This window comes from Clarias gariepinus, chromosome 27, assembly GCF_024256425.1.
Source record: "Clarias gariepinus isolate MV-2021 ecotype Netherlands chromosome 27, CGAR_prim_01v2, whole genome shotgun sequence".
NCBI classification, from domain to species: Eukaryota; Metazoa; Chordata; class Actinopteri; order Siluriformes; family Clariidae; genus Clarias; species Clarias gariepinus.
This window is the reverse complement of record NC_071126.1, coordinates 12,900,317-12,913,212: the sequence shown is the minus strand read 5'-3', so window position 1 is coordinate 12,913,212 and position 12,896 is coordinate 12,900,317. Positions and strand designations below refer to the sequence as shown.

General features: G+C 38.9%; 1 protein-coding gene across 1 annotated transcript in view; it reads left to right on the top strand.

The window, feature by feature from the left end:
• The window catches only part of ints7 (integrator complex subunit 7), an 88,228-nt gene extending 76,621 nt beyond the window's left edge, over positions 1-11,607 (top strand). Inside the window, exons 10-21 of the mRNA XM_053489476.1 lie at positions 214-348; positions 787-884; positions 1,090-1,329; positions 1,462-1,599; positions 1,781-1,987; positions 3,525-3,719; positions 3,998-4,101; positions 4,346-4,414; positions 6,120-6,252; positions 8,378-8,476; positions 9,743-9,928; positions 11,051-11,607. Of these exons, the coding sequence (XP_053345451.1) occupies positions 214-348; positions 787-884; positions 1,090-1,329; positions 1,462-1,599; positions 1,781-1,987; positions 3,525-3,719; positions 3,998-4,101; positions 4,346-4,414; positions 6,120-6,252; positions 8,378-8,476; positions 9,743-9,928; positions 11,051-11,326 (1,880 nt within the window). The 3' untranslated portion in view covers positions 11,327-11,607. The remainder of the gene's footprint in view (positions 1-213; positions 349-786; positions 885-1,089; positions 1,330-1,461; positions 1,600-1,780; positions 1,988-3,524; positions 3,720-3,997; positions 4,102-4,345; positions 4,415-6,119; positions 6,253-8,377; positions 8,477-9,742; positions 9,929-11,050) is intronic.
• The last annotated feature ends 1,289 nt before the right edge of the window (positions 11,608-12,896 follow it).

Sequence of the window (12,896 nt, the reverse complement as noted above, 5' to 3'; positions counted from 1 at the left end):
AAAGATGCTTCAGAGAAATCAAATATTAGAGTTTTAAGTATAATTTCTGAGTATTTTATCCATCCTGATTGCTTGCTATTTTTAGTGCAGCTAAGACTAGGTTCCTTTTGTTAATCAGTTATATATATCCACAGCTGATGCTTCAACATTTCAGCACGTAGGCACCCGTGTTCAAAATGACCCAATTAAACGAATCGTGTTCTTTACTTTCAGGTGAATCCCCGCCATCTCCTCACCTGACTGACATCGTCAAACTGGCGCAAGACTGCTGTTACCATAGCAACTTAGCCGTGGCAGCCCATGGCATAACCGTGCTAGCAAACATCGTCATCTCCTGCCCTGAGAAAGGTAGTATGCCTAAACTCAAAGTCCATGTCTTTTGGGCAATTCCACAAATTATATAGTTAATTCTATACTATAGTTAATTATATAATACATTAAGTATAATATAATTGGTGTGTAATACTGTTACAAAGCATAAGTTTATAGTTTTACATTTGACACCTGATGATGTGAGAATACAGCAACATACACCTTGGCACAAAATGTAAAAAAAAATTGTATGATTCAGGAAGCTTCAAGAGTCAAAAATTATTCGCACACTGGCGGTAGAATTTATTTTAATTCACTTTTCTAACAAGTTTTCGTATTCCCTCGTTAAAAATGTTTTAGGCTGAGCTGTAAGTCACAAATGCACTGCTGTCATCACTTCTTCATCAGAAGTGTCCCTAAAGAAGCACAATTTCCCCTCTCACTTACATTTGCGTTGTTTCTCTGTTTGTGTAGATGTTGTACAGTTGGAGCAGGACACGGTAATGGGGATGGAGTCTTTACTGTTGCTGTGCACTCAGGACGACAGTGCGTCCGCACAGACCACGCTGAAAGTGAGCATAGCACTTACAGTTACACTTGAGTTGGTTTGGTTTAGGATATGAGTGGGTGTTCATTTGTGTAAAATCTCATTTTAAGAAATTTGGGCTAAAGTATTAAATGTAAATTTAATGCTGCACCGTCCTAACCCACACACGATCCTGTGATCTATTTACAGCCTGTGTAAACTTTCTCTCTCTCTCTCCCCCCCTCACACAGACTGTGCTGGTGTGTCTAGTGAGGATGTTGAGGGCACGTCCTCTTCTCAGTCAGGTGTGTGTGGAGTTCCTCCTAGCCCAGCTGCATCACTCCTGCGATTCAGCATGTGTCGCTATCTGCCATGCTCTGGCTGCCATTGTTACTCAGCTGCCCGTGCTGGGGGAGAGCATGCTGGGAAATCTACTGGAGCTGTACAGCAGTGCCACTCACAGGAGCTCTGATAAACAGCAGGAACTTTTGGTTGGTGTTTACATTGAAAGAAATAAATTGTTTACTAAAGTAAAGCGGATTTTTGGAAACGAGTTAACCCTTTTATCAAAATGGTATTTAATAGATGGTTTAATGATGTCTTCTGCAATGTCTGTTTCTCAGGTGTGTTTGGCCACAGTGGTGTTTGTGGCAAGCCAGTCGTCCCTGAGCGCTGAGGTAAAAGCTGTAATTCGACCACAGCTGGAAGCCTCGGCTAACGGCTGGACGGTGTACCGCATTGCACGTCAGGCCTCGCGCATGGTAAGCTACTTACTCGGGTTCTGACTCGTATTAATGCTTATAGCTCTCCTGGTCGAATCTTTACACTGTACAGGCACTGTTGCTTTTACTTCAATATAATACTTTATATAAATAGTAATAATAAGAATAATAATAAGAAGAAGAGTTAAATAGTAAAAATATTTACTGAACCTCGTTGCAGGGCTGCCACGAGTTCTCCAGCGAACTGTACCAAAGTCTGCGCACACGTGTTGCCTCTGAACACTTCTACTTCTGGCTGAACGCACTGATGGAGTTCTCGCAGGCTGAGCACTGTCTGACCCACCTGACTGACGGAGACTACAGCGGAGCCATCAGTGCCATCAACGATGCCCTCGAATCCTACCAGAAAGGCTTCACGTCGCTGACGGTCAGAGTCTAGTACAGTTCACGCACATCTTAGAGAGTCAGGTCCTCAGTTTGATTACAGTAAAATTTTAAAGGAGGCTGATTCCTCCTCTCCTCTTACTTTAGCTTCACACACACAGCGCCTGCGCGCATAAACTGAAACACTTATCTGTCGGGATTTATTTGTACTTTTTTTAAAGGTAAAGTGCAGGTTACTTTGTTGTTGTTTATTTACTTTATATTTTGTATTAATTATTTTTATGTATAAATTTTTTGGGGCTGTGGAACGGATAATTTGAGTTTCCATTATTTCTTATGGAGAAATTTCCTTTGCTCCTGCTTCCAGAACAAATTATGCTTTCACTGGGTTCCTCTGTGTGTGTGTGTGTGTGTGTGTGTGTGTGTGTGTGTGTGTGTGTGTGTGTGTGTATATCTAAGTATATATATAAGTGTATATATATATATATATATATATATATATATATATATATATATATATATATATATATAATGTGATGGTCCAGGAGCTAAGAGAATTAACATGTATACAGTAGCAATTCACTCCTCATCAGCAACAAGAAGATTGACGATACCCGAGCCCTTCAGGGACTCATTAAAGAGTCAAGCGGCTCCAGGTACAATAAAAACGACCTCCTATAACGTTCCTTAGAGCATTGAGCTTGTCTCTGTCTGTCTGCTACTGAGTGTGCTCGTTTGTTTTGTGCACAGAGTGGGTGAAAGTCATTATTCAATATTGTCTGTTTTTTTTGTTGTTGTTTTTTTATGTCTTTTTGTCTGCCCATCGTCTCTAGTGAGTCCAGTCAGATTCCCACAACCGAGCCTGCTTTCCTGAGCAGCTTATTAAGCCTGTTGGCATCTCCCACACTCACACTATTGCCTCAGCACACCACCACACATAAAACACATTCAGAAGTGACCTGCAAACACCAAAGGACCCGAGTCTTCTCAGGAAATCGAGGCAAGGGGGGGTTTTTGATCTTTCTTTGATGAGTCAGCTTGTACCATTCAACAAAGGACCCCACCAGACCGCTATGTTCATTCCGTTCCTCATACACCTGACCACAGCTTGTGTCATCAGAAATGTTTTGTACTGTAGGTGGCAGTTCACTGAAGTCAGAAGTGCATAAAGAGAAAAGGAAAGCAGCGAATACAGTCCCTTGGGGAGACTGGTGGGGGGGAGGGGGTGTGTGTCAAAGACTATTGCTTGTGCGCATTTTTATCAATATTGTCAAGTGAAGTGACGCACATATTCTTGTATTAATAATGATTGCACCCATGAAAATAGGCTAATAACTAGAAAACTAGATTGTTTTTCAATCAAGATCAGTCACAGGTTCTCATAATATAAGTATATATAGCTGTTCATGGCAGATGGGCGTGCCTGTCTTTATGTTCATTAACCGCACAACGTGCAGTCTCTATTTGTTGTCTTATATTTCGCACATAATCTTCTGACTTGCCGTATCATCGTATCAATGTGTACGAGTAGTTAGAAACTTATTTGAGCAGTGTATTTTTGTCTGTGTTTGTGTATCCAGGCTGCGAGCACCCCCCTGAGTCCTCTGCTGTTCCAATGTGAGTTCGTGAAGCTGCGAATTGACACTCTGCAGGCTCTGGCCCAGCTCATCTGCACCTGTAACAGTCTAAAGACGAGTCCTCCGCCCGCCATCGCCGCCAGCATGGCTCTGTCCTCCGGGAGCGAGCTGCAGCGCTGCGGACGCATCTCCCAGCAGGTGCCAAACACATCAACAAAAAATACATTCTACATCTTATTCTTATTATTTGTTTTTTATGATTATTATTATTATTATTATTATACACACCAGTCATAATTGTAAACACCTTCATTGAACCCTCACATCTATCCCTCCAGTGTGTTAGTGTTGTTTAATATTGTCTTCTGAACATCGGGCTACTTTGTAGGCACACATCACTCACCACTAATGGATGAGATTAAGTCTTATCTTTACATCTACTAAAATAATAAGAAATGTCCTTCGCTTCTGTGCAGATGAAGCTGTCCATGGATGAATTCCGGAGTCTTGCCGGTCGATACGCAGATTTGTACCAGTCCTCTTTCGATGCTGATTCGGCTACACTCCGTAATGTCGAGCTGTATCCTTTCAAGGAAAAACTGAATCTAGAGAAGTGTGTGTGTATGTGTGTATGTGTGTGTGTGTGTGTGGTAGTCGTCTAAAATCCTTTATTATTAATGACACTAATAAGAAAATACAACTTAAACAAATCATCTGCAGGGTTTTTTTTTTGTGTGTGTGTGCTGAGTATCTTCCAACACTGGTTGGCACCATCCCACTGAAAATTAAATGAAATGAAACACTTTCCTCAACTCATGTAACAGGCAACAGCAGAGCTGCCTGCTCGTCTCCTATGTGATTGAGGCCTTAATACTCGACCCTCACACTGCCAGGTAAGAGTGAACACATGCAAAGAACTTTTTATTTAAATAGGCCACAATTGTATGGACATGTGACAGGGTTTAGTAGGAATTTATGTTGATGCTAAAAAAGTCCCAACCTGTACTGTGCAAAAGTCTTAGGCACCATATTATATGCTGTACCAATTTTGTTATATATGTTTATCTTGTCTGCATAATTATGTACAAAATCATTGAGTATTTCCATATATAACTTTTTATAATGAGTGTGACAGAAGAACTCGTATTCTCCAGCAAGCTCAGTAAAACCTAACATCTGTTTTCTTATAAAACTGCACAAATCTGTGTCTAAAACTTTAAGCAATGAGTTTTCACTCCAAATATTGACTGTTTATTTTATTACTCTTCATTGCTCTTCATAGAAGTTTATTTTATGCAGAAATGTTTTCAAAAGCATCTTTTGCTTATGCCATATGCCATATTTTGTATGTGCCCAAGATTTTTGCACAGGACTTTAAGTATAATACTTGTTAGATTTTACTGAGCTTGCTGGAGAATATAAGTTCTTCTGGTAACTTCGCTCCTTTACATTTTTATGCAAATCCCAGGAGTGTACATTAGGCTTTTTTTGTTTCCATCTAAAAACTGGTCTGATTTGTACTATATATTTTTTCTTTACAGCCATGCATATATTTTCCTGTAATGTTATTTATTAATTAATTTTTAAGTTATATATGGAAATACTAAATGATTTTGTACATAATTATTTATATTATTTTTTAAAATATATTTGACCGTGTTAATATAAAATTACATAGACAATAATAGTTGAACAGGACTTTGAAATCTGAGAAATTATAAACAAATGCGAAGTAATGACTTTAAAACATTGTAATAATACCATAAATGCTGCTTTATTATATTATTAATGCTTTCATGCTGTTGATATGTTGCACATGCTTGCTAACCAGACAAAGCTAACTAGTGCACAGAAGCTCTTGTCTATAATCAGCATATCAGATTGCACACTTCTAGGTCCCATTGTGCACTTGTGTTTATTTCTGCATGAGGGGTAGAGCATCCTGGGACAGAAAGATGCTCATAACGAATGCTTTCTAGAACAATTAGGTCCGTTCATTTGGAGCATGAACAGCGTAATCCTCAAATGTAATCCTTGATGATGTTAATCATAATTTAAGGGTCAGGTTTACGGTCTGATATCTTGTTCTTACTTTGATACTTTATTCACCAGGTGTATGCTGTAAGCGTGTATGTACAACGATCAGCCATGACATTAAAACCACCTCGTTTTAGGGTCTCCTTGTGTCACCAGGGCCGCTCTTGACCCCTCAGGACATGACTCAAAGACTTTTGGGGGGAACTCTGGTACAGACCCCACAGCGCATCCCAATGTTGCTTGATCTTATTGGGAGTTTGGAGGGTGTGTCAGCAGGCTTGGGCTTTTTGCGTCCTAAAGCCTGTGCATGTTGGGCTTTGGTGCACTGGATGTTTTGGTGCCGTTCTTTCGCAATTATGCTGCATTGGCATTGCAGACAGGTTGGCCTTTGATCTCTGCAGGCATTAGCAATCAATGTTGTTTTGTTCACCAGTCAGTGGTCACAATGTTATGGCTGATCGTTATAAAATATTACCAAAGATTGCTAATAATCCTCTTATTACCTGCAGCTTGGTAAAGCATGTGATGTAAATGCTGATCATTCAACTTTTTCTGTCCCAGTTTGCAGGATTTCGGCTCGCTGAGTTCAGTTCAGGCAGAGAGCAAATATGAGCGCAGGATGCAGTCTGTGTTCAACCTCGTTTTGGAGGAAGTGGAGTCACTGAGCAGGAAGCACCCTCCTGTTTCTTACCTGGTACAGTACAAAAACAGCTGCTGCAGTGGCCTACATACAGCAAAAACCTCCATTTATAAAGTATAAACCTACATTTTCTACTTGTTAAAGATGTATTCGGCTCATCTGGTCGAATTTAGTGACCCTCCAAAATTATAAAGGTACAAAATAAATATTATGTGAAAAAAAAAATAAAGTCACATTCTTTAATTGAAGTTTGCATGACATGTGACATCCACATGAACCCGGAACCATCAGCATTATGTAAAGTGTGTAAAAATCACCTTTTGCCATTTTTCAGACTGCCGCCTGTGTGTACTCGACTCGGATTAAAAAGTGTGCAGTGTTGCTTTTTGAGTCTCTTGTTTGCAGAATCTGTTATTGTTTGTTTCAACTCTTTGTCAGTCATGTTTCTTCCTCAAATATTATGATAATCACAAGTAAGCCTGTCAGGAAATGTTTGAGAAATATTTGCATATTCAAAAAGACTTCCAGCATGCATATAGTTACTGCATATACACTCCCTGGCCAAAAAAAGTCACACACTCTAAGATGCTGATCGGATTCACTCGGCAATCACTTAATCTTTACAGATCGGTTGTCTCTTAACTGACCGTTTACATAAACCGATACTGTTGCAATGACGCAAGTCAACAGTCGCATCAACATGCCGTCACCAGTCTGGGAATATTAGAAAATGTCTTTGAAAGACATCAAATTTGCAATATGCAAAATCATGTTTGGGTTTAGAACAAAACTTTGCATGTTGGTGAACGTCTGCCAAAAGCATTAACGAACCTTATTCGCCGCTAAAGAACAGCGCAGCGTGAATGATTTGAGTATGGAAAGGTATCCGCAAAGGCCGCAGTTTAATCTTGTATGTCGACCCTCACTCGACTGCCTGTAGCAGAAAACATCAAAAAGCTCAAGCCTTATACCGCAGATTGCAGAAAGACTAAAACTATTATTCTAAAAATAATAATAAAGAAAGAAATAAAGAATGGTTTCCGGCTCTGGCCGAGGCAGCCCAGGTTTATCTTACCACTCTTTGCATGCAGTCTGAGAATGAGCAAGTATTCAGCACAGCTGCTTTTAAAAATGCAGGAATTCTGCATTCGGTCACCAAATATAAAGTGACAGATGTGTTGTGTTTTATTTTAAAACATTCGGTTTCGCTTTGCTATTTAATGATGCAGCCTTTTTGCATGTGTTGAATGTTATAATGAGTATAGTAGCACAATAAGTATAGTCGCATTTTAGGCAAGCATTCTGGGGTGTGTGAGCTCCCTTGATACTAGTTAAGGAATGGACAATTTTTGTTCTTAAGTCAAGCATGTGCTATTACGTTCTCAAATGTTAATTATATTTATGCACTGCTCTTTAGAATACAGTGGAACATCGGATTGCGAGTAACGCGGATTGCGAGTAACGCGGATTGCGAGTAAGGCGGTTTGCAAGCGCGTTAAAGATTTTTAATAAATATTGACTTAAAAAATGGACAAGTCTTGGTTTACGAGTGCCGAGTATCATGTTTTCATTTCTTCCACATTCTTCCACGCTTTTCTCTATCCTTCCGGGGTGTAATAATCCTAATCCTGATCCAGTTCCAGTAATTTCAAACCTCCTAAGTTGTTTTCTTCGCTTTGATGGCAACTTTTTTTTTGTTTTGTTTTTTGGCCAGGCAGTCTGTTTTGTAGGGATTTGTCATGATATACAAATAATTTTAACTAAATAAACATTTGAATTATCATTTATTATTCAGCCTTCAAAACGATTATCCCTCAATTTTTTTTTGGTAAAATCACAGCAGAATACATCTTTAATAACAACACAGCACGGGTTTACTACGTCCACTGTTAACACTTTTTGCCGCCTTGTCGGCGCTGAACACCAGGACAGCCAGGCAAAAGAACAGTTTCTTCCCTCAGGCAGTTACACTGATATTTATTTGTTCATACCCTAAACTTATTCCATTTCTTGTTAATTTTTTAACGTGTGTGTGTGTGTGTTGTTGTCGTCGTCGTCTCTGGAAGCTTCTGTCACCAAAACAAATTCTAAACGTACTTGGCAATAAAGCTCTTTTTGATTCAGATTCTGTAACTGAGAAAATCACTTACTCACTCACTCACTTTCTGTTTCTCTTTAGCACACTGGCTGTCTGTGTGACGCCGTCATCGCTTTGCTCAAAGTCCCCCTGTCCTTTCAGAGGTACTTCTTCCAAAAACTGCAGTCTACCAGTATCAAAGTGAGTCATGTCTCTGCTTAACTGCGTGATAAATAAATGCTTTGCCATTAAAATCTCAGTAATTATGTGCACCGCCATCCAAATGATTAGTTACTATAGCAGAATAAATTACATTTTTACTTCAGCTCAGCAATGACCGTAATAATGTAACAGGTTTATCTGAGATTATTATGGATTATTTAGCATTTGTAAAAGATAATTATATTTCCGTTATGACCAATCCATCCTGTATTGTACTATATTATAGTAGAGCACTTGCTGCATGTTATTTCCAGTAACATGTGATCATAAACTTATCAGATATAAAGTTATTATTGTGCTCTTATTTTCAAATGTGTCTATTTATTGTATTTTATATACTATTCAGTTATCAGTAATTATATGTTCTTAATTATTTGTACATACGCTAAGTTTATTACTGCATAAATGTAGTCACATTTAGAAGGATGACATTACTGCATATAATAACTATATAACTGTATAAAACGTTTTAATAATATTAAGAAAAGTTTGATACAGTGTGCCAACATGCCGCAGTGGACAGATCATCGTCTGTACCGCTTTATCCTGTATACAGGGATACAGGGTCGCGGGGAGACTTGGGGCACAAGGCTGGGTACACACTGGACAGAGTGATATACAGTACTGTATATATTAAAATACAAATATCAGTAATAATATGCATGTGTTGCAACTACGAATGGTTGTTGGACCAGCAGAGTGTTTAAATGCACTTCAGTATTGCACTTTAGACGGGTGAACTGTATGCTGTTATTCGTATTTCAATATATACAGTATATCTGTCCACTGAGGCGTGGCATGGGGGCTTAGTGGTTAGCACTGTTGCCTCGCGCCTCCAGTGTCCGGGTTCGATTCCCAGTGCTCCTGAGCTGTTTCAGAGTACAATGTAGTAGATAAGTGGTATTAGATGATCCTAATTTGTTAAGTAGAATATTTATATCACAAGTACTTGTAACGTAAAAACTTACATAGCCCGACTTCCCCAACCTTGCTGCACGTAGCATGAGCAGTTAATAAAAGAGCAATTTCTAAGTTTCTGTACGGTAGTATTTGCATTAGATAAACCAACAAACAGACTTGTTAAATCGATACCACCGACTATATAATATTAGATGAATCTTTATTAATCCGGATGGAAATTTCAGAATTCCAAAGGAAAATGTATTTCACTGTCGAGGTAAGTTGAGTGCTACGTCAGTGTCCCAATTTGACCTTATTTCCTGTTTTGTGGTTTCCCCCCCACAGCTGGCTCTGTCTCCATCTCCTCGTACGCCCAACGAGCCAATCCCGGTGCAGAACACACAACAGCTCACTCTAAAGGTAGAGGGAGTCATTCAGCACGGCTCTACGCCCGGCCTCTTCCGCAAAATCCACTCGGTCTGCCTGAATGCCAGCTCCACGCTGCAGTCCAAGGCCACTCCTGACTTCAAGGTGGTGTTCAAGTGCCAAATAGTCACCATGAGATTGTAGCGTCATACTGTATATTATATGGGAGAATTACTGAATATAACCTGTGAATAGAGACTGAGATACTATTATTATTTATCAAAATATTCTCACAGGGTTAAATGACTTTAGTAAAAGCTGTTGTCCAAATCCTTTAGTGCTCAATCTATCATGTGTAAAAAGTTAACGTGGTATGTGTTTTAAACATCCTTCTGACAGTCCAGTGTGAATCTTTAGAAGAGACGCAACAGAATAATTTACGAGTCTCTAATTTCATTTTAACACGCTCTCATCAACTTCCTTTACTGTTTGAAATTGGCAATGTTCCATTTGCCAAGACTGTAGCAATATAACTAGTGAGATAAATCTGTTAAATATTTGTGTACATACAGTACAGTAGTGCAGTTCTCTCCTGTAAAGCAAGCCACGACAATTAAAAGTATTTTAAACGTTTTATTAGTAGTGCTTAGTATGTTGTTATAATTTATTGCTCCAGCGCTTCCTCTTAGTGATCTGTTTCCTTTCACTCATTCACTAATAAAACAGGGTTCTGTTGACAGGAAGTCGAGAAGGGCGTATTATAAACAGCTTAGAGCTCTGATATGACACCGCCATTACACGATCAAGATTCACATCAAGGATTCACGTGTCTTGATTCAGTCTCAAAAATTTACAGCAAAGTTTTAAAAAAAATTTAATAAAAGTTAGTCTGTTGGTAGATTTAGTGTAAAACAGTAACAGCAAATCCTTTTTAGTGGTAGAAAAAATTTGGACATATATATGTTTTAAAATTCATTGTCTTTAGATGATCTCATATCTTCGCTTAAGTTAGTTTTGTAAGTTTGTGTTGCATTATACTCTATACTTTCTCTATAAATATAAATATACACAGTGTAAAAGTTTCTCCACATGTAAATACTAGTAAGAAACCAATTTTCAGCAGAATTGTATAGGAAAGAATGAAGATGCTACTGTTACCAGCACTATCTTCCTCCTCTTTCAAAAAAGTCTTACGGTCTCTGTTTGGTTCTGAGAGATCTCATAAAAAATTTGATGATCTTGATGTTGCATGGTCATATCTCCCAACCCTTTATATTTTCCCTTTAGATTCCTCTCGAGTCCAAGCCCAACGAGATTGAGCAGCGGGTGGAGCCCCATAATGACTACTTTAGCACTCAGCTCCTGCTGAACTTCTCTGTCCCCGGGAGCCACAGCGTGACAGTGGAGGCGTGCGTGGTGGACGAGCATGGGGTTCAGTGGAAAACCGGGCCCAAGAGTACAGTCAGCGTTAAATCCATGGAGGATCCGTTCTCACAACAGCTACGGCATCAGCAGGCTGGAGCTCAGGCGGCTCAGCGCAGTGTCACCGCTCGCTTCCAGTAGCGTATAAGACGCCCACGTTTGCACGCCATCCCTCTACAGGATTTCTATACAGGGACATTTCAGCTTTTGGTCCAGATTAGCAAGTCTCGCGCAACAGGTTGCATGTGTTCTTTGACTGTATGAGGACATGCTGTTACAGGATGCCATTAATAAATTGCTTTCGGTAACATATGACATCTAATGCATTAATATAAACCTGTGTCAAAGCTGCTGTATAGAAAAATAATCAACCAATCAGATGTAAGAATTCAATAAATGTCTGCATGCTACTGTATAATTTATAGACATGATCTGTTTTATGCTTCCTGCTGCCTGTAGATTCAAAATGCCTTTGCAAAAAAAATTAAAAAAAAAAACAAATCTTACTTGCGCTTACAGACAGACCCACCCTTCTTTTGTAAAAAAGTATGCATGTCCTTTTATGGAAAAAAGCAAAGAGCTCTTTTAGATGGAGGCAGACCCTATTTACAGAGCTGGAATTTATAGGCTTTAAAAAACTTGTTTTATACTTTTAACTGTCATCGATTTAAAAAAAAAGGAGTTTCAATGTGGGGAAAAAAACTATTGTTTATATAAGAAGCAGCTAAATTTGAACCAACCTCTGGGAGGAACTGAAAGTAACAGATTTGGATGAATTACCTAAAGGAATGTCTAAAATCATTGACATGGTTTGTTTGTTTAATGGCGTTCAAAGACATTAACGTGAAATGAAGAAAATCTCTGTTGAAATGTCACTTCTTAATAGAAAGCTGTGTCACATATATACATGAAATGGACTTCGTAAGAAGTCAATTGAAAGAAACCAGTAGCTCGTACAGCCTAACCTTTAGAGTTTAGTGCTATTTTATATTTCAATTTTTTTAATTTTAATAAAACATCTTAAATTTAAAATATAGTCTCAAGCAGCTATGAGCTATGCACACCAGAAAGACAGTGGGCGAAAAGGGGACATGTCAGAATAGGGGGAATTTTACGGCAAGACCTTCAAAACACCCGAAATGTTGCGGGGGAAAAAATAGCCACAACAATGTGATGTCACTGAAAATGATGTCACTCAATATAATGCCACACAAAGTTATTAACCACTTTTCTTTATAAGTTTAAAGCATCATTACTGCTGACCCGTTTAAGATATAAAAAATCTCTTTGAATTTTTGGATCCTGGATTTATTGAGATCACATGGGCCCGGTTTGTTGGCGATCGTATAAATCTCCTAGGAGGAGTACATCAAAAGAATCCGTTGAGTGCATTTTGCAAATGACCTAAAAAAAGCTGACTCCCTGTTGAGTTGAGCCCATGAGATGCAATGTAAAAGTTGTTCAGTTCAATGAGCTCTAATTGTGTACCAGGTTTTGCACACATACATGCAAGTATGAATGAGCTATGCAGAAAATGTCATGTGTGGGCCCTGTGACACGCCTGGGGCCGAGACTCTCAGGCATCCTAATCGCCGCAGATTTTAATGACTTTTTGAGCGTGTTAAGAATCTCAGAAAAAAACATTCTGGAAAAAATTTTTAAATAATCCTTAGAAGAATAAGGGGGTCCTTTACACACTATGGCGACATAG